We start from the raw sequence: 24,540 nt of genomic DNA on the forward strand, positions 1-24,540 counted from the left end.
TAGCAACACAATATAGTCTTTATGAGAAGCCTCTTAAAGCATTACAACATTCATTCAACAACCACTGACACAGCTGTGTCACAGTAAGACACTGATTCTGCTATAAAATGAGTGAAGATGATTTTGGTTTTGGAGTCTTTCATATAATTTCAAAGTAGTTGTTCACGCGTGGAGTCATTGAATTGTACTTAACCTCTTCTACATCAAGTTTTGGTTGAGATCAACATCAGTAGGTATGAAATTGAGGCTTTCAATCAATTATATGGAAAGTAAAGACACCATTCTTGGAAGACATAAGAAACTCTATCTTCCAAAAATAGTGACAGAATAGGCCAGACTTTATTAACATATGAACATGTTTCCAGTATAAATGACCAAGGCTGTTAAGGTCACACATTCGTTTGAAATGATTTCCACAAAACAACTTTTCAAACACAAGCTGTGTTGTTTTCAATGTGTATTATGTATTAAAGCACTTGATATGTTTTCTTTATGAAGTTCTTTACATGTATTTTCCTTTGTAAAATAACTGCTCTCCACCAGTGGTCTGTGAATCAGCTATGAGCTCATTCACATGAAAAACTGAAACTGTTGTGACTCCTTATTGTTGCAACTGCTGGCAGGCTTAGTGAATAATGATGAAGGAAAGAGTCATTCTCTACATAACAGAATAACCGTAATCCTGTGTCAAAAATATTAACAACGCATTCTAAAGTGAATTAAAAGGGTTACCCTGGCAATTTCCTGTCCTACATAATTTACAGTAGTAGAGAGACAACTGAGTTTTCCAGTCTCCTGAATCTGACACGGAGAGAGAACAAGCTCAATCATCAGAAACAGCTACATGCAGAAGAATACTCTGTGTTTGATTCTATGTTTGTGTTTGCAGACGTCAGCAACACAAACACAGAGCAGAGTTTCCAGAATCCAGCTCTATGTCCATGAACAGTGACATGTCCAGAGATTATCCTCCAGTCTTCAGTCATGAACATGGACCCTCAGTCACACAGTAAGAGGCTGATTCTGCTATAAATTGAGTGAAGATGATTTGGGTTTTAGAGTCTTTCATATTATTTCAAAGTAGTTGTTCACGGGTGGAGTCATTGAATTGTACTTAACCTCTTCTACATCAAGTTTTGGTTGAGATCAACATCAGTAGGTATGAAATTGAGGCTTTCAATCAATTATATGTAAAGTAAAGACACCATTCTTGGAAGACATAAGAAACTCTATCTTCCAAAAATAGTGACAGAATAGGCCAGACTTTATTAACATATGAACATGTTTCCAGTATAAATGACCAAGGCTGTTAAGGTCACACATTCATTTGAAATGATTTCCACAAAACAACTTTTCAAACACAAGCCGTGTTGTTTTCAATGTGTATTATGTGTTAAAGCACTTGATATGTTTTCTTTATGAAGTTCTTTACATGTATTTTCCTTTGTAAAATAACTGCTCTCCACCAGTGGTCTGTGAATCAGTAATCTGTAGTGGAATACATTTCAATACTAACCTTCCCAAAACTGATTATAAACAATTTTAAATGGTAAGTGGATAGAATAAACTTTAGTAACACAATATAGTCTTTATGAGAAGCCTCTTAAAGCATTAAAACATTCATTCAACAACCACTGACACAGCTGTGTTACTTTCAGTCTGTATTATGAGTTTGGTCTCTTGATATTTGTTTCCCGTTAAGTTTTGTGTTTTTATGTTCCTTTCTAAAATAACTGCTGTCCTACCAGTACACTTACCTGTGACTGATTGGTTTGATGCTGCCAACTGCTTTTATGTGAATGTGCACACAACTAGACTGATAAATCCCAGTAAACATGGCAAGATGGTTAACCAGCTTCCTGTGACTCCTTGTGCTGGTAATTGATGTTAGAATTATTGAATACTGATGAAGAAAAGATTATTTGTGCATATAACAGAAAAATCTAAAGGGAAATCCAAACTCCAAAATATTAAATGAAGATACAAAAGTGACTTATTAAGATTACCCTGGTGAAAGATTGTCCTACAAAAAGCATATGTGAAAATCCACTGCTTCAGCCTCATAAATCTAACATGGAGAGAGAACAAGCTCAATGACTAACAACAGGTACATGTAGAAAAACAACAATCTGTGCTTGATTCTATGTTTGTGTTTGCAGACGTCAACAACACAAACACAGAGGAGAGTTTCCAGAATCCAGCTCTGTGTCCATGAACAGTGACATGTCCAGAGATTATCCTCCAGTCTTCAGTCATGAACATGGACCCTCAGTCACACAGTAAGACACTGATTCTGCTATAAATTGAGTGAAGATGATTTCGGTTTTGAAGTCTTTCATATAATTTCAAAGGTGTCTGCCAGGGTGGAGTCATTAAATTGTGCTTAATCTCTACTACATCAGGTTTTGATTGAGATGAAACATCAGTAGATAAGAAATGGAGGCTTTTGGAACAATCAGTTATCTAAAATGTAAACACACCATTCTTGGAAGTTTTAATCTCAACTATATCTTCCAAAAATGGTGAAAATTTTCTAAACTTTATTAACATATTAGGATGTTTCTAGCATTTATGACTGAGGTTTTTAAGGTCACACATTCAATTGAAATGATTTCCGCAAAACAACCACACACACAGCAGCTGTGCTCCTTTCAATTTGTATTATGTGTTTAGCCCATTAAAAATTTTTTCTGTGAAGTTTTGTAGAAATTAAGAGACTGTCTTAATTATACACAGTGTTGGGGAGTAACAGAATACATGTACCGGCGTCATGTATTTAAAATACAAAATATAAAGTAACTGTATTCTGTTACATTTACTTTTTAAAAAGGTGGTATTCAGAATACAGTTACTTTGCTGAAATAAATGGATTACACACCGGCCTTTACCGTTTCATAAGTTAGGCTATGCTCTCTCTATTTTTGGTAAAAACCCAAACAAAACACGCTTTAAGAGGCTCTAATGCCTGTTTATCAATCTTGCAGCCATGTCACGCCTACTTGCGGCCCGCATAATGACGTGAATAAATATTTTTAAAATTATTATTAAAAAAACGTTTTGATATGAAGTCAATAGGCAGAGTGTTACAGGCATAGCCCTAAAGAATTTCGCCTCATAGGCAGTGTAGTCCGTGCTGCGGGGAGAATGGACTGCCATACCCGTTATGTGTCTGTGAGCGAGGGAGGGAGAAAAGGGACAGTCGAAAAGTATGAGTTGTCACCGAGCAGAAACGGGAGCTGGAAGCATGTAAATATAATAATAACCACTGCAGCCAAAAAGATTGCCTGACAAGCGCAGTTGTAATTAAGTTATTAAGACTGGACTGTACACTGTGTTCATGTTTTCCTCCGAAACAATAAGTTCCGTTGGAGCAGCCTTTCAACGCCTCTCTCTGTCTCTGGCAAGCAAAGTTGACCCAGACAACAAAGTAAAGTTAGTTTTCAGCTACGAGCCAGACACAGACCCCGACGTATTAGCCAGAGGTCCCTTTTATTACAGTTCGGAGCCGCGTACCCGTTTTATATACTAGATCGCTGCAAAAAGTGCAGCCTTACTTAATGTCCACCTACTGTTACTTATTTTATATTAAGATTTAAAAATCTAGTTGGTATTGGTATGGCGAGTAACCTTTAGTAATATTAATAAATCACACAGCATTAGTACATTCATGTAGTTGTAAAATGCATGACAATATATTAAGTAATTCAAAGTATTCAGAATAAATTACTCTCATTAAGTAATGTAAAGAAAAACGTTACAATATACATCTTGGGGCATGTAATGTCACACTGAACGGAGGCCAGCAACTTGAACAGAACCCAAGCGCAGACACACAGAGCGGAGGCAAGACAATTTAACACAATTTATTGGTGAATATATAATATGGGTGAAGACACAAGGACGTGGCAAACTGGTGTGGAAACGTAGTCGTGGAACTATTAGAGTGGCATGACCGTGAGGACAACTGGATCTAGGCAGGTAAGTATTGGTCACATTGCAGGAGGTGGAGGTGTGGTATCGAGGGGGAGGTGAAACAGCTGACCTGGGGTTCGTTGGATCCAAAGTGGTGAGTGAGCAGGAGGGCAGGCAGGTGAGGTTTGGAGATATTTCCCAGTGAGGTGGAAAGGATCTGAGATCCAAGTGGTGAGCAGCAGTTGACACTGGAGAATAGGTCCTGAAGCACAAGAAACAGCGTGAGTCAATCAACTTGAGATTAGCAGCATGAACGTGAAAGCCGGTTTCCAACATCACATAGCTGACAAACTGGCAGGGAGGAGATGACAGCGCAGAGCTTAAATCCCTGTTTGGCCTGATTGCCCCAATTAGCTCCAGATGCGTGAAGCTGAGGAAGTCCAGCCCACGGGCGGAGCCAAGGGTGCTCTGGCACTGATGGAAACTCCCAGCTGCTCACCCAGACCATGACATGTAATCTGTAATCTGTAATCTGTAATCTGTAGTGGAATACATTTCAATACTAACCTTCCCAAAACTGATTATAAACTATTTTAAATGGTAAGTGGATAGAATAAACTTTAGTAACACAATATAGTCTTTATGAGAAGCCTCTTAAAGCATTACAACATTCATTCAACAACCACTGACACAGCTGTGTTACTTTCAGTCTGTATTATGAGTTTGGTCTCTTGATATTTGTTTCCCGTTAAGTTTTGTGTTTTTATGTTCCTTTCTAAAATAACTGCTGTCCTACCAGTACACTTACCTGTGACTGATTGGTTTGATGCTGCCAACTGCTTTTATGTGAATGTGCACACAACTAGACTGATAAATCCCAGTAAACATGGCAAGATGGTTAACCAGCTTCCTGTGACTCCTTGTGCTGGTAATTGATGTTAGAATTATTGAATACTGATGAAGAAAAGATTATTTGTGCATATAACAGAAAAATCTAAAGGGAAATCCAAACTCCAAAATATTAAATGAAGATACAAAAGTGACTTATTAAGATTACCCTGGTGAAAGATTGTCCTACAAAAAGCATATGCGAAATTCCACTGCTTCAGCCTCATAAATCTAACATGGACAGAGAACAAGCTCAATGACTAACAACAGGTACATGTAGAAAAACAACAATCTGTGTTTGATTCTATGTTTGTGTTTGCAGACGTCAACAACACAAACACAGAACAGAGTTTCCAGAATCCAGCTCTATGTCCATGAACAGTGACATGTCCAGAGAATATCCTCCAGTCTTCAGTCATGAACATGGACCCTCAGTCACACAGTAAGACACTGATTCTGCTATTAAATGAGTGAAGATGATTTTGGTTTTGGAGTCTTTCATATAATTTCAAAGTAGTTGTTCACGCGTGGAGTCATTGAATTGTACTTAACCTCTTCTACATCAAGTTTTGGTTGAGATCAACATCAGTAGGTATGAAATTGAGGCTTTCAATCAATTATATGGAAAGTAAAGACACCATTCTTGGAAGACATAAGAAACTCTATCTTCCAAAAATAGTGACAGAATAGGCCAGACTTTATTAACATATGAACATGTTTCCAGTATAAATGACCAAGGCTGTTAAGGTCACACATTCATTTGAAATGATTTCCACAAAACAACTTTTCAAACACAAGCCGTGTTGTTTTCAATGTGTATTATGTGTTAAAGCACTTGATATGTTTTCTTTATGAAGTTCTTTACATGTATTTTCCTTTGTAAAATAACTGCTCTCCACCAGTGGTCTGTGAATCAGCTATGAGCTCATTCACATGAAAAACTGAAACTATTGTGACTCCTTATTGTTGCAACTGCTGGCAGGCTTAGTGAATAATGATGAAGGAAAGAGTCATTCTCTACATAACAGAATAACCGTAATCCTGTGTCAAAAATATTAACAACGCATTCTAAAGTGAATTAAAAGGGTTACCCTGGCAATTTCCTGTCCTACATAATTTACAGTAGTAGAGAGACAACTGAGTTTTTCAGTCTCCTGAATCTGACACGAAGAGAGAAGCAGCTCAATCATTAGAAACAGCTACATGCAGAAGAATACTCTGTGTTTGATTCTATGTTTGTGTTTGCAGACGTCAACAACACAAACACAGAGCAGAGTTTCCAGAATCCAGCTCTATGTCCATGAACAGTGACATGTCCAGAGATTATCCTCCAGTCTTCAGTCATGAACATGGACCCTCAGTCACACAGTAAGACACTGATTCTGCTATAAATTGAGTGAAGATGATTTCGGTTTTGAAGTCTTTCATATAATTTCAAAGGTGTCTGCCAGGGTGGAGTCATTAAATTGTGCTTAATCTCTACTACATCAGGTTTTGATTGAGATGAAACATCAGTAGATAAGAAATGGAGGCTTTTGGAACAATCAGTTATCTAAAATGTAAACACACCATTCTTGGAAGCTTTAATCTCAACTATATCTTCCAAAAATGGTGAAAATTTTCTAAACTTTATTAACATATTAGGATGTTTCTAGCATTTATGACTGAGGCTTTAAAGGTCACACATTCAATTGAAATGATTTCCACAAAACAACCACACACACAGCAGCTGTGCTCCTTTCAATTTGTATTATGTGTTTAGCCCATTAAAAATTTTTTCTGTGAAGTTTTGTAGAAATTAAGAGACTGTCTTAATTATACACAGTGTTGGGGAGTAACAGAATACATGTACCGGCGTCATGTATTTAAAATACAAAATATAAAGTAACTGTATTCTGTTACATTTACTTTTTAAAAAGGTGGTATTCAGAATACAGTTACTTTGCTGAAATAAATGGATTACACACCGGCCTTTACCGTTTCATAAGTTAGGCTATGCTCTCTCTATTTTTGGTAAAAACCCAAACAAAACACGCTTTAAGAGGCTCTAATGCCTGTTTATCAATCTTGCAGCCATGTCACGCCTACTTGGGGCCGCATAATGACGTGAATAAATATTTTTAAAATTATTATTAAAAAAACGTTTTGATATGAAGTCAATAGGCAGAGTGTTACAGGCATAGCCCTAAAGAATTTCGCCTCATAGGCAGTGTAGTCCGTGCTGCGGGGAGAATGGACTGCCATACCCGTTATGTGTCTGTGAGCGAGGGAGGGAGAAAAGGGACAGTCGAAAAGTATGAGTTGTCACCGAGCAGAAACGGGAGCTGGAAGCATGTAAATATAATAATAACCACTGCAGCCAAAAAGATTGCCTGACGAGCGCAGTTGTAAGTAAGTTATTAAGACTGGACTGTACACTGTGTTCATGTTTTCCTCCGAAACAATAAGTTCCGTTGGAGCAGCCTTTCAACGCCTCTCTCTGTCTCTTGCTAGCAACGTTTACCCAGACAACAAAGTAAAGCTAGTTTTCGGCTACGAGCCAGACACAGAACCCGACGTATTAGCCAGAGGTCCCTTTACTACGGTTCGGAGCCGCGTACCCGTTTTATATACTAGATCGCTGCAAAAAGTGCAGCCTTACTTAATGTCCACCTACTGTTACTTATTTTATATTAAGATTTAAAAATCTAGTTGGTATTGGTATGGCGAGTAACCTTCAGTAATAGTAATAATAGTGTATGTTTCTGTTCTGTGTCCTGTGTACTGTTTGTTTGTATATGTGTCTTTTTGGCTGCTGTTATAACCAAATTTCCCCTTGTGGGACAATTAAAGGATTATTCTATTCTATAAATCACACAGCATTAGTACATTCATGTAGTTGTAAAATGCATGACAATATATTAAGTGATTCAAAGTATTCAGAATAAATTACTCTCATTAAGTAATGTAAAGAAATACGTTACAAAATTCATTTTGGGGCATGTAATCTGTAATCTGTAATCTGTAGTGGAATACATTTCAATACTAACCTTCCCAAAACTGATTATAAACAATTTTAAATGGTAAGTGGATAGAATAAACTTTAGTAACACAATATAGTCTTTATGAGAAGCCTCTTAAAGCATTAAAACATTCATTCAACAACCACTGACACAGCTGTGTTACTTTCAGTCTGTATTATGAGTTTGGTCTCTTGATATTTGTTTCCCGTTAAGTTTTGTGGTTTTATGTTCCTTTCTAAAATAACTGCTGTCCTACCAGTACACTTACCTGTGACTGATTGGTTTGATGCTGCCAACTGCTTTTATGTGAATGTGCACACAACTAGACTGATAAATCCCAGTAAACATGGCAAGATGGTTAACCAGCTTCCTGTGACTCCTTGTGCTGGTAATTGATGTTAGAATTATTGAATACTGATGAAGAAAAGATTATTTGTGCATATAACAGAAAAATCTAAAGGGAAATCCAAACTCCAAAATATTAAATAAAGATACAAAAGTGACTTATTAAGATTACCCTGGTGAAAGATTGTCCTACAAAAAGCATATGCGAAAATCCACTGCTTCAGCCTCATAAATCTAACATGGAGAGAGAACAAGCTCAATGACTAACAACAGGTACATGTAGAAAAACAATCTGTGCTTGATTCTATGTTTGTGTTTGCAGACGTCAACAACACAAACACAGAGCAGAGTTTCCAGAATCCAGCTCTATGTCCATGAACAGTGACATGTCCAGAGATTATCCTCCAGTCTTCAGTCATGAACATGGACCCTCAGTCACACAGTAAGACACTGATTCTGCTATTAAATGAGTGAAGATGATTTTGGTTTTGGAGTCTTTCATATTATTTCAAAGTAGTTGTTCACGGGTGGAGTCATTGAATTGTACTTAACCTCTTCTACATCAAGTTTTGGTTGAGATCAACATCAGTAGGTATGAAATTGAGGCTTTCAATCAATTATATGGAAAGTAAAGACACCATTCTTGGAAGACATAAGAAACTCTATCTTCCAAAAATAGTGACAGAATAGGCCAGACTTTATTAACATATGAACATGTTTCCAGTATAAATGACCAAGGCTGTTAAGGTCACACATTCATTTGAAATGATTTCCACAAAACAACTTTTCAAACACAAGCCGTGTTGTTTTCAATGTGTATTATGTGTTAAAGCACTTGATATGTTTTCTTTATGAAGTTCTTTACATGTATTTTCCTTTGTAAAATAACTGCTCTCCACCAGTGGTCTGTGAATCAGCTATGAGCTCATTCACATGAAAAACTGAAAATGTTGTGACTCCTTATTGTTGCAACTGCTGGCAGGCTTAGTGAATAATGATGAAGGAAAGAGTCATTCTCTACATAACAGAATAACCGTAATCCTGTGTCAAAAATATTAGCAACGCATTCTAAAGTGAATTAAAAGGGTTACCCTGGCAATTTCCTGTCCTACATAATTTACAGTAGTAGAGAGACAACTGAGTTTTTCAGTCTCCTGAATCTGACACGAAGAGAGAAGCAGCTCAATCATTAGAAACAGCTACATGCAGAAGAATACTCTGTGTTTGATTCTATGTTTGTGTTTGCAGACGTCAGCAACACAAACACAGAGCAGAGTTTCCAGAATCCAGCTCTATGTCCATGAACAGTGACATGTCCAGAGATTATCCTCCAGTCTTCAGTCATGAACATGGACCCTCAGTCACACAGTAAGAGGCTGATTCTGCTATAAAATGAGTGAAGATGATTTGGGTTTTAGAGTCTTTCATATTATTTCAAAGTAGTTGTTCACGGGTGGAGTCATTGAATTGTACTTCTACCTGTTCTACATCAGGTTTGGGTTGAGATTCATGATCAGTAGTAATGGTGGCTTTTGTAACAATCAGTTATGCGGAAAGTAAAGACACCATTCTTGGAAGACATATGAAACTCTATCTTCCAAAAATGGTGAAAGAATAGCTCTCTGCTTCAACAGCAACAACGTTCCTCTTACATCAAAGCTATGGGGAATGTAGGGCTAAGCAGTCTCACCAGCGTAACCAAACAGTGTTATGATGATTTAATAATTTGTAGTTTTTGTCCCTACTAAGTTTTTGGGTAACTTGAAATTAGGGCTGGGTATCGTCACTGATTTCTAGAATCGTTTTGATTCCGATTCACAAGGTCCCGAATCGATTCGATCCACGATTCGATTCGATTTAAATCGGGGAAATTTTTCCTCAGACAGTCAGAAATGTTATAATTCTGATCACGTATCAGTACATTTCCATATTTTTATATCTATAAATACAAAGCTGACACTTCCAAGACTTTATCAAAGGTGTAAGCATCACAGGAGATGCCTTTGTGTCAAAGTAACTGAGGATAAAACAGAAAAACATGAAGGAGATTTTCCTGGCCTGAGATTTTTATAGCAGATTACCTTAAATGCTGCTGAACTCAAGCAGAGCAAAGTTACAGAGATTTTATTAGAGACACAGCTTTCACCAATCGAGTGGAGTAAAATATGTTTAAAGACACACACCCAAACCATCAACACCCTATTGAGAATGATTCAATTTAACTGGATAATGCAAACATATGTCTCCCCTTGCAAAACTAAATAAATGTGATCCTAATATATTGGACATATCTTATAAGTGTACCGATCACAAGGGTTCATTTTAGCACTGTTTGTGGGAATGTGAAAAGATTAAAAACTTTTGGTGCTTAGTGTTAAAATATATTTCTCAGATCACATCTTCCCCTGTCCCTTTAAGTCCTAAGGTCTGTATTTTAGGCATTTATTCAAATGACTGTAATTTATCTTGATGCATTCTCAATCATCCAGGAAAGTAAATCTCCAAAAGTTGCATCTGTTCATCTGGACGTAGCGTTTTGTGGGAGAAACGTTTCGTCACTCATCCAAGTGACTTCTTCAGTCTCAGCTGACTGCAGGTTTCCCCAAACCTTATAAACAGTACATTTGCATAATGACTGAAACCAGCCCACTGAAGGAACAATGGGCTGAGAGGTCAGTTCCTTAATCATAATTATGCAAATTCCCTGAATTCTCTGAATCGAGGAGGGGGCCTAAGGGTACATCTTTCGCCATCTTACAATGCTGTGATTGCAGCCATTCCCAAACTCAAAGTGAATGGTACTCATGGCCATTGATCAGTGTTCTTTGATCAGTGGGTTTTGGTCAGTGATTGTTGATCAATGGTCATGGGAATTTGCATAATTATGATTAAGACAAACTTTGAAAGACAAACTGATTAAAACAGCAAAAGTAAGGGGGAATTCATGGCAATGTTTATGTGATGCAAAATGTAAAGCTAGTTAGGATCTTATTTGCTGATGGTTCAGTCAATATTGTTTGGAGAGAGATAAAACCTGCAGCTTCAGAATCTAGTGCAAAAAGGAGGTAAACACAAAGCATGGAACCGCCGAAACACCAAAATCAGTGAGCTGTCAACTTCCAGCCCCGACCGTGTCCGTGCCATCGGGTGAGAAAGGCAACATCTCACTGATTCTGATCCGCGGGTCCGCGCTTTGTGTTTACATGTTTGTGCAGAATCCGTGTACCGGCTCTCATTTACTGTTTAAGCTGTTTGGTGGTTGTTGAAGTTTTGTAAGGTTTAAGCTGAGATTCTGGCAAAATAAATATATATTTAAAAATCGATTCAGGATTTTAATGAATCGATATCACGTTTTCCAAGCTAGAATCGATTTTAGTCAAAAATTCTAACCTTGTGTGCAATGATCATTATTAGTGATGCAACATTTTTGACAGACACAACAAGACAGAGGAAGCAAAACTGAACATAATACACATGAGATGAGGTACCTTCAAAATAAAACAGGAAGTGACACGCACAGTGAGAACCGTGCGTGTGGTCAAGACGACACGCACGGTCGAGCTTGACAATAGGACATAGAAACATAACAGACTAAGGAGATGAGATGGAAGACAAGGTGAGAAACATGGGAACAGCTGAGGGAGATGAAACAGACAAGAGGACAAGGAAAAAAAGAGAGGCTGAGCAAACACAACAGAGCGGAGGGGATGAGAAAGGGCAAGAAAATGTGAGAGAGCACAGGGAAGAGACAGAAATGACAGGACTGGGAAAGCATGCACAGATACACATGAGAGACAAAGAGTGAAACACAAAGAGGTGAACATGTGAACAGGCAAACAAAACACTCACACAAACATAGACACGCAGAGAGGGACACACAGGGAACCTAATGGACAAGGAACTAAAAACATAGAATAAACTCAATACTACTAAATGAAACTAAACCATAACATAATACACAATAGACACCAAAAAAACAAGAAAATCAAAATGCTGGGTCAAATGACCCAGAACCATGACATCTACAGTAGTTCTTCAAAATCTTTCCCATATTTTCCTAACTCTTTGTCAACATCTGCCACAGTTTGTTAAACACACACACACACACACACACACACACACACACACACACACACACACACACACACACACATCGGGATTAACAGCTAATGTTGAGAGGTAAGGCAACCAATGTTTGCACTGATATTTGAGTTATAGTCCACTATCTGATTCTTATTGAATTCAGACATGTGATCATCTATGGCAAGTACCCTACTAATATAGTTGTAATATATATACTATATTAAACTACTAATGTGAAAGAAAGAAGATGTTGCATTTACTTAATTCAATAGTGGACATTGGTTGCACACAGATGTTTTGCAGCAATTGTGGCAGCAACTTAAACAATTGGGTTAAATTAACACGTAACTTTAAAAAATTATTACCCAAGATGATGACATAAGAGATGGACAGTCTCCTTGTTTCATTGTAGACCACATAACCACCCAAAAAAACCCTTTCGTTTTTATTAAGAATTAATGCACACCTTAAAACATTAGAAGTGCTATATATATTTTACCAATTAATGTCTAATTTGACTTTCAGATTCAATGACTTCTGTCTTTAGTACAAAAGTGATTTGCAGAAAGTAAAAAGCAACAAAAAACATGATAAGTTAAAGACACTGAAGGGAAAAGCCAGTGAGTGAGTGCCCACTAACACAATCCTACAACAGAAACAAATGTTTACATGATGATTACAAATGTTTCTAATTTGTAATAAGTGCTGCTATTAAACTTTGGTATTTTTGATTTTGCTGCTTTTCTTTGGTGAGAATAACTGTTTGTTCGTGTCCGCAGAGAGAAGAAGAGGAATTATTTTGTGGGGAAGCCGGTGTCCTGCTGTATGTGGTGTCAGAATGTCCTGAAGGATTCATCAACAGACTTCTGTCCCCAATGTGGAGTAAAATCTGGAACAGGAACTTACCAGCAGACAGCCAGTAAGAACAGCTGTGCCAAAAGAAAAACACACATTTTCATGCTCTCTTGTCTCATTGTTTTTTATTTTTTCAACAGATATTGATATAGGAAAAGCTTTAGATGCATTAAAGATCACTCTGAAAACAAGATATGAACATGTGAATGAAGGAACCAATAAAACAGGAAATGGAGCCCTCCTCAGATTGATCTACACTGAGCTCTACATCACAGAGGAGCAGAGTGAAGCGGTACACTTCCAACATGAGGTGAGGCAGGTGGAGAGCGCTTGTAGGAAGACCCTCCATGGAACACCAATCAGGTGCCAGGACATCTTTAAAGCCTTACCTGACCAACAGAGACCCATCAGAGTGGTTCTGACATATGGTGTTGCTGGCATTGGAAAAACCTTCTTGGTGCAGAAGTTCACTCTGGACTGGGCAGAGGGCTTAGAAAACCAACACATCAGTGCGGTGGTTCTGCTTTCATTCAGGGAGCTGAACTTGGTCAGAGATGAGCAGTACAGTCTCCTGGAGCTGCTCCATGTTTTCCATCCAACATTACAGAGCGTCACAGCAGAGCAGCTCACTGTGTGTAATCTTTTGTTCATCTTTGATGGCCTGGATGAAAGCAGACTTTTGTTGGATTTCACCAACAGGAAGCTTGTGTCTGATGTCACACAGAAGTCAACCATCAGTGAGCTGCTGACAAATCTCATCCAGGGGAATCTGCTTCCCTCTGCTCTCATCTGGATAACTTCCCGACCTGCAGCAGTCAGTCAGATTCCTCCTACATGTGTTGACAGGATGACAGAAGTACGAGGCTTCACTGATGCTCAGAAGGAGGAGTACTTCAAGAGGAGATTCAGAAATAAAGAGCTGTCAAGCAGAATCATCTCCCACTTGAAGACATCCAGGAACCTTTACATTATGTGTGGAATTCCAGTTTACTGCTGGATCACTGCTACAGTTCTGGAGCACATGTTGACTACAGAGGAGAGAGGAGAGCTGCCCAAGACCCTGACTGACATGTACTCACACTTCCTGCTGGTTCAGACAAAGAAAAAGCAAAAGTACCACAAGGGACAAGAGATGAGTTGGCAAGAGCTCACCAGTGCTGACAAGGAAGTTCTTTTGAAGCTGGGGAGGCTAGCATTTGAACATCTGCAGAAAAAGAACATCCTGTTCTACCAAGAAGACTTGGAGCAGTGTGGTCTGGATGTCACAGAGGCCTCAGTGTACTCAGGTGTTTGTACAGAGATCTTCAAAAGAGAGTGTGTGATCTTCCAGAAACCAGTTTACTGCTTTGTTCATCTGAGTGTTCAGGAGTTTCTGGCTGCAGTCTACATGTTCCACTGTTACACCAACAGGAAGACAGAGGTGCTGCAGGACTTCTTTACTGAGGATGATAAAGGAAAGAAGATATCTCCAGAAGATATCTCATCTTTGGAAGATTTTCTGAGCAGAGCCATGGAAGAATCTCAGCTTATTCCGAATGGCCACCTTGAACTGTTTGTTCGCTTCCTTCATGGCCTCTCTATTAAATCTAACCAGAGACTCTTAGGAGGTCTGCTGGGTCAGACAGAGAACAGTCCAGAAATCATCCAGAGAGTCATCAAAAACCTGAAGGAGGTTAACAGTTGGGGCAAGTGTCCTGACAGATGCATAAACATTTTTCACTGTCTAATAGAAATTGAGCACCTTTCAGTAAACCAGGAGATCCAAGAGTTCCTAAATTCACAGAACAAGTCAGAGAAGAAACTTTCTGAAATTCATTGCTCCGCTCTTGCACATATGCTCTTGATGTCAGAGGAAGTTAAGGATGAGTTTGATCTGGAGAAGTACAACACAACATACGCGGGACGATGGAGACTGCTTCCAGCTATGGTTATGTACAGAAAAGCTCGGTGAGTCCAGATGTGATTAACATTATAAATGAGTGTAGATCAATAGTTTAGTTCTTAAAGTTATTCTTACTAAAACATTCTCATTGTTCTTATTACACAGTCCCAGTTATTTATTGGAAACATTACATTTCAATTACATTTTTCACATATGTTGCTGAGGTATTTCAAACACTGAAAATGTTTTGCATTAGGGCTGGGCTATATCATACCGTTCACGGTAATACCGGTATAATGTTGGGCAACGATAGGAAAATGAAATATCGCGATAGAATATGGGTAAAACGCGCATGCGCAGTGCCTATGTTTACATACGCACATGGCGGCGACGCAGAATGAGAAGAGGGAAAGTGGATCGTTAAATGAAACAGATGAACCAGAATTGGTTTGTAAAACTTCAGCAACTTCAGTGGTGTGGAACTGGTTTGGCTTTCGTCCGTCAGATACACAACAAAGCACTATTTTTGGTAGCGCATGCTAGCGGGCCGTCGTTATTACCGTGTTGTTTGGAAAATACGGCACACTTAAAATCAATCCTTTGATTTTTCTGAAAATCGACAGTGCCCCTTATAATCCCGTGTGCCTTATGTATGAATTCTGGTTGTGTTTACTGACCTCGAAACGATTTTATGTGGTACACGGCGCTCGAAAATCTGTCAAATGTTTTAGTACGACTTTGCTAAGCTACGAAGCCGCACGGCTTGATGGATTGTCGGAGCATTACGGCTATCGTAGGCAGGAGCCTGCGGAGTGATACGTACTGTGCTTCAACATAATATTACCGTATTGTGTGTGTATGACCTCTTTTTAAGTTTTGTGGATATTATACATGGTTATGCTGAGGATATGTCGGCCAATTTCCACTGGAAATGCCTTTTGGTTAAACTGTCAGCAAGGAATTTGCACTGTTACATTTTTATATAACTTTATTGCACATAAAAAAACAGCTGCCTTTTTAAGTGAAAATACATTGATGGGGTTTTTTGCACTAATAAAGTTGTGGAGTTGTAAAGTATTTTGTCTAGTGTCAATTATATCGTCAGTTATATCGTTATCGCAAATTTTCAAATGTATATCGTGATAAATATTTTTGGTCATATCGCCCTGCTCTATTTTGCATGTTTTGTTTTGGGGTTTTTTTAACAGAAAATTATTTGGATGATGTGATTTTTATACATCTATATCTTCCTGAAGATAGCACTGACTGTGGCCAAATGTGAAAGTAATGGGATAACACTGAATGTGACACGGTTTTGTAAACGGACTCAGGCGCAGACCAGGAGACCTTTGCAGAAACTGATAGTGCGTTTATTTACAGTGGTGTCACCGGGTGATTATATATATATATCCAAGGTGCTCGGGGAAGGGGTCCGGGGCTCCAGGGGGGGGAAGGGTCCAAAACCACACTCTGCTCTTTCAACCAACAATCCCACTCTTTTCCACTCCAGTCGCTCATCTCGCTCACTCGGGGGTACAAGGACGGGTCTGGGAGGAATCTACGCACGCACACAGAAAATCCAGTTAGTACTAGATCACAAGGAAACTCACAGACAAGGCAGATTGCTGAAGCACTAACGCGGGTGACTCAACGTTCCAGCGACGAGTAGTGTAGGTCTGCCATCTTAAAAAGCCCTTCTGATTGTAGTAACCAGCGCCAGGTGTGATGATGAGCACAGGTGTGTGGGCCAGGGGCGGAGCCCACAGTGAGCACCGCTGTGGCCGGGGAAAGAGGGAGAGAGAGAGAGCACAAGAACAAAACACATGTTGCCTAACACGGAATCAGCCGGTGAGGCACGGGGACCGTGACAGTATGTTCTCACAGTGGTTTATTTTCAGCAATAGAAATTAAATCAGTGATTCAGTACAGTCAGTGATAATAATATTTATTTAAAGCTTGATAGCATCACAGTGAGGAGCCATAAATTATTCATATGAGACTGATACGAAGGTATCAAGTACACAGCATTTCAAGATGAGTGTTTGCTAAGGGCGTAGATTTGGTTTTAGCATTGGTGGGGACGGATGATTCAACCACCGAACCCTGCCCTGTTTTTGTCTTTGCTTCTTGATAAAAAAGGAGAAGTATACTTGCCTACATATCCTATTCTACATGCTTTTAAACCATTTAAAATTACAATTCATAGTTTCTATATGGATTATATAATGTTAAATTACTATTAAACAAATAACTAAGTATTTTAGACTTTAGTTTACTTCAGCCATATTCCATATAAATCAGGTATCATACAAAAATAAAAATACAGTCATGACAATAAAAGAATATGACTTTAAGGACTTAACAACATTACTTTAGTTATAGTACACCAACATCTCTTATACATTAGCACTAAGGGAACACTGAATGACCTGCTGGTTTTTGTCCATAAAACTACTCATCTAAGATTACCACAAAGTAAAAGATCTCTCAGCAAAATTATGCAACATTTTAGGCACTATTGCCCCGATCAAATCAGTGAGCTGGGAGTTTTTATTCTAAACATGAACTACTGTTACAGCAACAGACATGGATTACTGGTGCCCCACACAACAACTCAATGTCCACTATGTGAAGGAGCCAAACACATGCCTTCTCCTCTCATTAATCTATAGCACCAAAACACCAGTTAGTCACCTGTGACCTCGCATCTTCACTGCTGTCTGAGCTACAACATGGCAGAGCTGCCTCTGTCACCTGATAATTAAAAGTGAGTCATTCCAAATACATGCAGTCACACATGTGCTTCAAATACAGTCATGAACCATCAGGTCATCATCCAATTTCACCTGTGACCTTGTATCAACATTACTCTCTGAGCTTTGTGTTGGTTCTTCTGTCACCTGACAAATAGGACACACATGACAATAAGAATAAAATGTGGAGCTGCTTCAGTGTTTCTGTCAATTTGTGCAGATCTTGACTCATCAGTAATGTTTGTAGGGTGAGTGCATTTTTAAAACAATTTGTGCAAACTGCACTACAAGGTGGAATATTTGCAAAATCATGACTACCTCATGATATATTGTCTCAAAAATTAACCCTATGAATATGTCAGTACCATTAGGATGAAATTATTGTGTCACCAACATTTTAACATTAGACATATAATTTTAACAGCCTCTGTAAACTAATATCCTGGCTTGCTCGAGGCTCCGTTTTCTCTGACAGTTTCAATCAAAATTAGAAATGCTACTCTGAGACTGAGATAACTAATAGTGCTGCCTGTTGTGCAGTTAGTTTCCAAAACACGTTATTCATGGTTACATACAATTTTAGACTGATGTGGGCCAAAGCCTAGCATAGCCTGTAACGTTATTATGATGGACACATTTTATGAGTTAACTTGGCTTTAAGCGACTTACAGGTTTCTTTGAAAAATACTTTCTTATATCCAGGTTCTTCCTTTTTGCTGCCATCCTCCTCTCCTCCTTGCGGGTCCTCGCAGCGCAGGCTTGCCGCTGCTAAAACTAAACAGAGCTCCCTGAAAGGCACAGCCAATCACATTGGCCATGTTTGTCACATGACGTAGGACTCCAGTAGAGAACGTAATTAAACTCTTTCTGCACCGCTGGGTGAATGAGACGTTGACAGATCGTTTTTTTTTTCTTTCTATCGGGTTTGTTTTTCTTTACTCGAAGAGATCAAATTATTGGTGGGGACAATTCAATAATTGCTGGATATTGGTGGGGACATGTCCCTTCCGTCCATGCCAAATCTACGCCCTTGGTGTTTGCTTATTTACAAAATGTTTTAACCAGTTTGGTTTTAGCAGCTTTCCAGCTGCACACTTGAGTTCAGTTCTGTACCACACACAGCTCTGTCCTGTTGTCCAACTCTCCCTCCTTTTTCAGGCACCAGCAGCTACTGAAATAGAGAGCATGATTAGCATAATGCCTTCCCTGGGTCCCCTGTAGTGAAGCCACAAACCACACCCTACCACAGAGACAAAGACTGACATTGCAGTCTTTTTTGACTGACTTTTATTGATCATAAGTCCAACTTTTCATTTTGGCACTCTGGAGTTGAGGAATATAGCAGCACTTCCAAATCACATGAAAAATTTAAGATGACATGCAAACAAGACACACCGTCACTGTAGCTTCATTTCAAGTAGAGAATTGAAACTATTTACCAGTTTATAAATTATCTTGATAGACTTGGAAAAATCAGAGTTATGTCAAATAACTTCCAACTTCCTTTTTCCTGAATATTGTCATCATGTTTGGTACAGGAAGAAACAGGATAACGAAAAGCAATCCCGTGCAGAAAACCCCCCAAAAGAACTACAAAAAACATGATACCCACTTACATCACATCAACCATCAAAATCTCATGTTTCCATATCATCTTTTAAAAAATACATGACATTTGCAATTCAAGATGTAAAAATGGTCCATTACACATGTTTGGGGTTTTCAGGGGAAAGTTTCACTTTTTCCTTCTTGGATTTTATGGGGGGATGTTGGGTCAAGTTTGTTAATACAATATGTCAAAAAAAATAAAAAAAATAAGTGAAGTCCCACATGTGAAATGGAAATCAGTTTTCTCTCTTTTATCCGCAGATTAAGTCAAAGCAAAGATTCGAGGTCTGTAGGTCTGAGAGGGACAGAAGAGAATTGTTAGAATTATTATTTAATCTTAAGCCCCACGCCCCGGTACCGGGGGCAAAAAGGAGGAGATCACGTTTAATCGGTTATAACGCCGGTTGAGAAATATAAATCCAGACATGTGTGGTATCCACAGAAACCTCAGAATCTCAGCTAAAATGTCATATAAACCATTTCTACAACCACCAAACACACCGAAAACAAGCCGTGAATAAACGAGCAGTTACGTAAATGCGCAGAAGTCCGCTAAACACACAAAGCCGAACCAGAAATTCTTCAGACTTCATGTAACCGGTTAAAAATAGGCTGGTTAGCTTCCAGGGCTATCACTGACTCCACACACCAAGTTTAACCACGATCAGACCAAAATTCACTGAATTAGCCACAAAAGAAGACCACAAAAACACACAGCGGCGCAAATGCGCTAAGACAGAAATTGACTTACCGTCCCGATTTCCTCCGTTATTTTCGCAGGTAGCCGGTAGCCATGTGATAGCCGGTAATTACAATGCCAACCTAGCCGCATCAGAGCTGTTTTCGTCAACAACCTCCATTTTAGACCCACCTACAGACACGTGACTGGATAGAGCCACATGCAATAAATTTGGACACACGTGGGTTTTGGCATTACAACGTCTGATTGGTTGAAGTGACGTGAACGTGGCATCGTTACTTTGAATCTATTGGCTAAAACGATTAAAAAGAGGTGTCAATCATGCAAATTGACCAAAAGACCCCAAAGTTACAGCCCCTCAAAATTTAAAGGGCCAGAGGCCAATGAAGCGCTCCATGCGCACGGCAGAAAAGGGCCACTAGCATGTAAATGTGTGGTTAATTCTTCAAAAATATATTTTTAAAAAAAGCATTTTTAGGCCTGTTAATAAAATTTATTAATTTCTGCTCTTTAATACCTAAAAAAATAAACTGGCATGGTGTCCAATTGTGTGCCAAAATGGGACATTTTTGTACAACGTCTGGATATTCATGTATTGACAGGGCTGTAGTTTTTCACTGTTTTACTTTAGAAACACAAATCTTTGCATAGATTATGCTTATATGTTGGTTACTGGATTTCTGGAACCAAATATGATCTGAGCCATATTTTTAAAAGGGTTATATGCTAAAAATTACAAAAAAAAATTAGGCGAGAATAAAATCTACTTACTTTTTCTGTGTTCCAGTCTCAGTAACTTTGACACAGTAATATCTGCTTTAATATTTACACCTCTGATTAAATGTCCCAAGTGTTAGCTTCATTTTGATACCAAGATTGTAAGGACAGAGTTTGTAATTGCAGAGAAATAATCAATTTAATTTAGGCATTGCATTTTCGAGCAGGAAGCTCAGAAACCCCCTTGGGGTTATTTCGTGTCAGATGAGATCAGCTAAACAACTGATGTGAAGAAACAGTGTGTAGTTGTTTTTCATCAAGGGCACAACGTAAATAAAATGTCTCTTCTTGAAAATAACATGTTTTTTAATATATGTGTCAACACAGACTTTATGATGTTTATGTCTTTGGGGGTAACTGTGGAGCTTTGGCCTTAGCTCTGACGTCAGACCCCTCCCATCTGAGAGAGCTGCACATGAAATCAGTGAAACTGGAGAAAGATGCAGAAGAACTTTTTACTCATCTGGGACATCCAAACTGTAGACTGGAGATACTCAGGTCAGTTAGCTGAAACTGAAGCTGATGTTATTTATGAAGGTATTTCTATAACATGAGCTATAAATATATCGCCCTGTAGCCCAACTATAGGGCAAAAATGTGGGTGAAACAAAGACCAGAGCAGCTGACTAACAACCTGCATCAGACTTTCTAGGAATGCATCTTTGCCATTGATGTAACTGTGCCAATGATGAAATTTTACATCAATTATAAAAAAGCGCTTCTCTACCATTGATGAGATATTCTCATGATACATTTTTTTTCTTTTTTTAAGATAATGAATGCTATTATGTATGTAATATAATAGTAAGCGCTGTTGTTTAAAAATAAGCGCAGAAGACGATGCACTGTGAGCTGAGAGGATGAATGTTTTTATGAAAGCCTGGCTAACAAACCTACAAGAAAGCAGAAACACACACAAAAAAACATGAAGCTGACAGATAGTTGTCCAAACCTTAAACTTGTTAATGGACTTGGAAAATCCATCCTTCAATTAGTCCACCTTTAGAATCACATGAATGAAGTCGTGAACATTGACATCAGGGATATATTTTACTGATGCAACAGCTGGCATTGCTCATGATTTTTCAAAATGTTACTCTATAGAATATTAATATTACTATCATTGTTAATTTATTTTTGCTAAACAACCGAGGTTTATGGATGACAATGAGAAAAAATGTGAAGATGAAACCAGTTTTATGCTCAGATTTTCTCAAGTTTTATTGCCCAAAGTGCCATTTTTATTTTACAATAAGGAGACGGGTGCGTGTGTGTTTTCTATTTCTTTTGATCCACTTACTGTATTCATATTCATAAGACAAAATAGTCTGTACCTCCATTGACTGTTTACTTGGTTTCTCATGAGATAAAGGTAATTTAATATAAGAACACTTTGTAATTCATATGATTGTTATTCAGCTTTGAGAACAGCACTTTGTCAGAGAGGAACTGTGCTGCTCTGCTCAGTGCTCTGAAGTCCAACCCCCCCTATCTGAAACGTCTGGATCTAATAGGATGCAACCTGGAGGGCTCAGGGATGAAACAGCTGTATGATTACCTGGAGAGTCCACACTGTAAACTACAGTTTAAAAGGTCAGTTCACTTGACTTAGATTATGAAGGAAAAATATTTTATTGGTTTCTGTTTGTTTGTTCTACAGACACACTGATAATCACACATACAAAGAGAAAAACGATGTGTGTAGAAGTGTACTTTGTGATGTGTACTTTATGTACTTTGTACTTTGTGATGATCCACATTAATAAAAGATTTTAATTTTAATGTTTATTTAAGTGTTTGTCTTATGGTATGTTTCACACTAAATACTGCAGCAATTTCAGAATGTTGTTAACCTGCTCAACATTTGGCAATAAAACCATTTCTGATTCTGATTTTAGAGAAAAAGTTTAAATTTGCAGTTCATATGGTAACGCTGAACTGCACATTTAAAGGTCTCGTGTCAAAACACTTTATGAATTGTTAGTTTCACATATCCCCAGAATCTATATTTTAGGCTTCCATTCAAAACAACACAGACATCTTTTTTTTTTTTTTTTAACCATGCCTGCATACCTCTAGTTAGAAACTCCTTTCAGTATCTGTGGATTCAAGTCAAACTGGAATGGGCACTACACCCACCTCTTTCTGTGGAAAACAGTCACCAGGAGCAGAGCAGCTCTTTCAGTCTGTCTTTTCAATAGAGACCTGACTTTGACACTACATGGCTTCTAACTAAAAATGCACCACATGTAAATCAATATTTTATAGCCATTATGTTCTCAGAAACAAAATGCATTCCTGAAAATACATGAACTGTGAATGTGGCTGTATCAACATTAAATATGACAGGACATGTTATTTCTCTCACATTCACAATAGTAAGCTGCTCACTTTTTACTGCAGGTTACACCAAGAGACACTGACTGATCAGTAATAGCAGTTTAACACAAAAAGGAGTTTATTACAAATACAAATTCTGGTTGCATTTATAGTCAGTTTTAATATTGTTTATTTAGAATGACTTTGCTGTGTCTTTTCACATTTTGTTAACAAAAAGATGTAACAATTCATTTTGTTTGATACCCTTTTATGGTCCTGTCTCCTCATGTTCCTGCAGAGAGACTTCAGTTTAGATGCTGCGCTGTAGTGAGTATTATTCAGATCTGTTAGTGTGATTAATTCATGAATTTTTACTGTCAATTTCAAGATTACTGGATAGATTTTTAAGATCAACCATTGTAATTATAAATAATATGCTAAAATATAATTAACACATTGCTTTGATGTGATATGTCTGTGTATGTTTTTGTACTCAAATCTTTTGAAGACCGACTTGCTTTGACCAATCTATGCAGAATCTCAGTATTCGATGAATTTATCTCAAAAAAGTTTCATTCTTTTCATTTAAATTTTCTTGTTGACCTTTTGATGAGCTGCTGTAGATATTACATACACCCAAATGTGCTGTTCCTCTCTGTGGTGAAAATGAAATAACTGTTTCTCTAAATATGATTTGAAGTATATGCAGCAATCTTTTTCATTCTAAAACTGATGAAGACATGCAGTGAAGCCTGTAGAGTCATCCTGAAAGTAATCAGTGGTCAAAGTATGGCTCTACCCAGACTTCATAAATCTTTTCCAGAAGGTGCAAAGACACAAAGATAGTGTGGCCTTAATGCTAATATCAAGCTTCATTTCATGGACAAGGGCTTTGGAAACTGCTGAACTTCTCTTCAGTGGATGGAGTACAGGACTGAAGTAAAACACCTCGACCTCAGACTGTGCTGAGGTCATTTCTACTCCAGCACTGCTGTATGCCTTTACTTCCTAGATGACTCCTATGACTCCAGTGAATGTGTCATTACTGGAATATTGACATTGCTACACTCGGGGACATTTGCTGCCAAGCAGAGTCTTGTGAAACGGGTCTCGTTGAGCTGATTTGAGGAGACCACAGTTAGAATGTTCACTCAAAACACGGAGACGTTGTCATTTATCTTAGAAGAGTCAGTAAACTCTGGAATATGTTCTGCTATGTTATTTGGACTAATGAGCTCTTATTTTATACCTCCAGATACTCTCCTGAGTTGAAGGATACTTTTGAGGTACAATAGCTGCCATCTAGCTAGTCTTGGAACTAAAAAGCTGGCTGTGTTTGGCCAGGTCCTTGTGGTTTTGTTTATTACTTTACTATGAGATGTTATAATAATTTCAGTACTGTAATTTCACTGTTGA

At 38.2% G+C, this 24,540-nt stretch overlaps 2 protein-coding genes across 2 annotated transcripts in view; both read left to right on the forward strand.

Moving 5' to 3' along the window:
• The window catches only part of LOC106096770 (uncharacterized), a 211,578-nt gene that overhangs the window by 9,694 nt on the left and 177,344 nt on the right, over positions 1–24,540 (forward strand). Inside the window, exons 3-8 of the mRNA XM_025903296.1 lie at positions 890–1,009; positions 2,160–2,279; positions 5,123–5,242; positions 6,049–6,168; positions 8,470–8,589; positions 9,396–9,515. Coding sequence (XP_025759081.1) covers positions 890–1,009; positions 2,160–2,279; positions 5,123–5,242; positions 6,049–6,168; positions 8,470–8,589; positions 9,396–9,515 — 720 coding nt within the window. The remainder of the gene's footprint in view (positions 1–889; positions 1,010–2,159; positions 2,280–5,122; positions 5,243–6,048; positions 6,169–8,469; positions 8,590–9,395; positions 9,516–24,540) is intronic.
• On the forward strand, positions 13,744–23,459 carry LOC100702404 (NLR family CARD domain-containing protein 3-like). Its single transcript, XM_025903465.1, has 4 exons — positions 13,744–15,032; positions 21,133–21,303; positions 22,225–22,398; positions 23,423–23,459. The coding sequence occupies exons 1-4, from the start codon at positions 13,933–13,935 to the stop codon at positions 23,436–23,438; spliced, it is 1,461 nt and encodes a 486-aa protein (XP_025759250.1). The 5' UTR covers positions 13,744–13,932; the 3' UTR covers positions 23,439–23,459.

The sequence above is a fragment of the Oreochromis niloticus genome, linkage group LG3 (assembly GCF_001858045.2).
Source record: "Oreochromis niloticus isolate F11D_XX linkage group LG3, O_niloticus_UMD_NMBU, whole genome shotgun sequence".
Classification (NCBI taxonomy): domain Eukaryota; kingdom Metazoa; phylum Chordata; class Actinopteri; order Cichliformes; family Cichlidae; genus Oreochromis; species Oreochromis niloticus.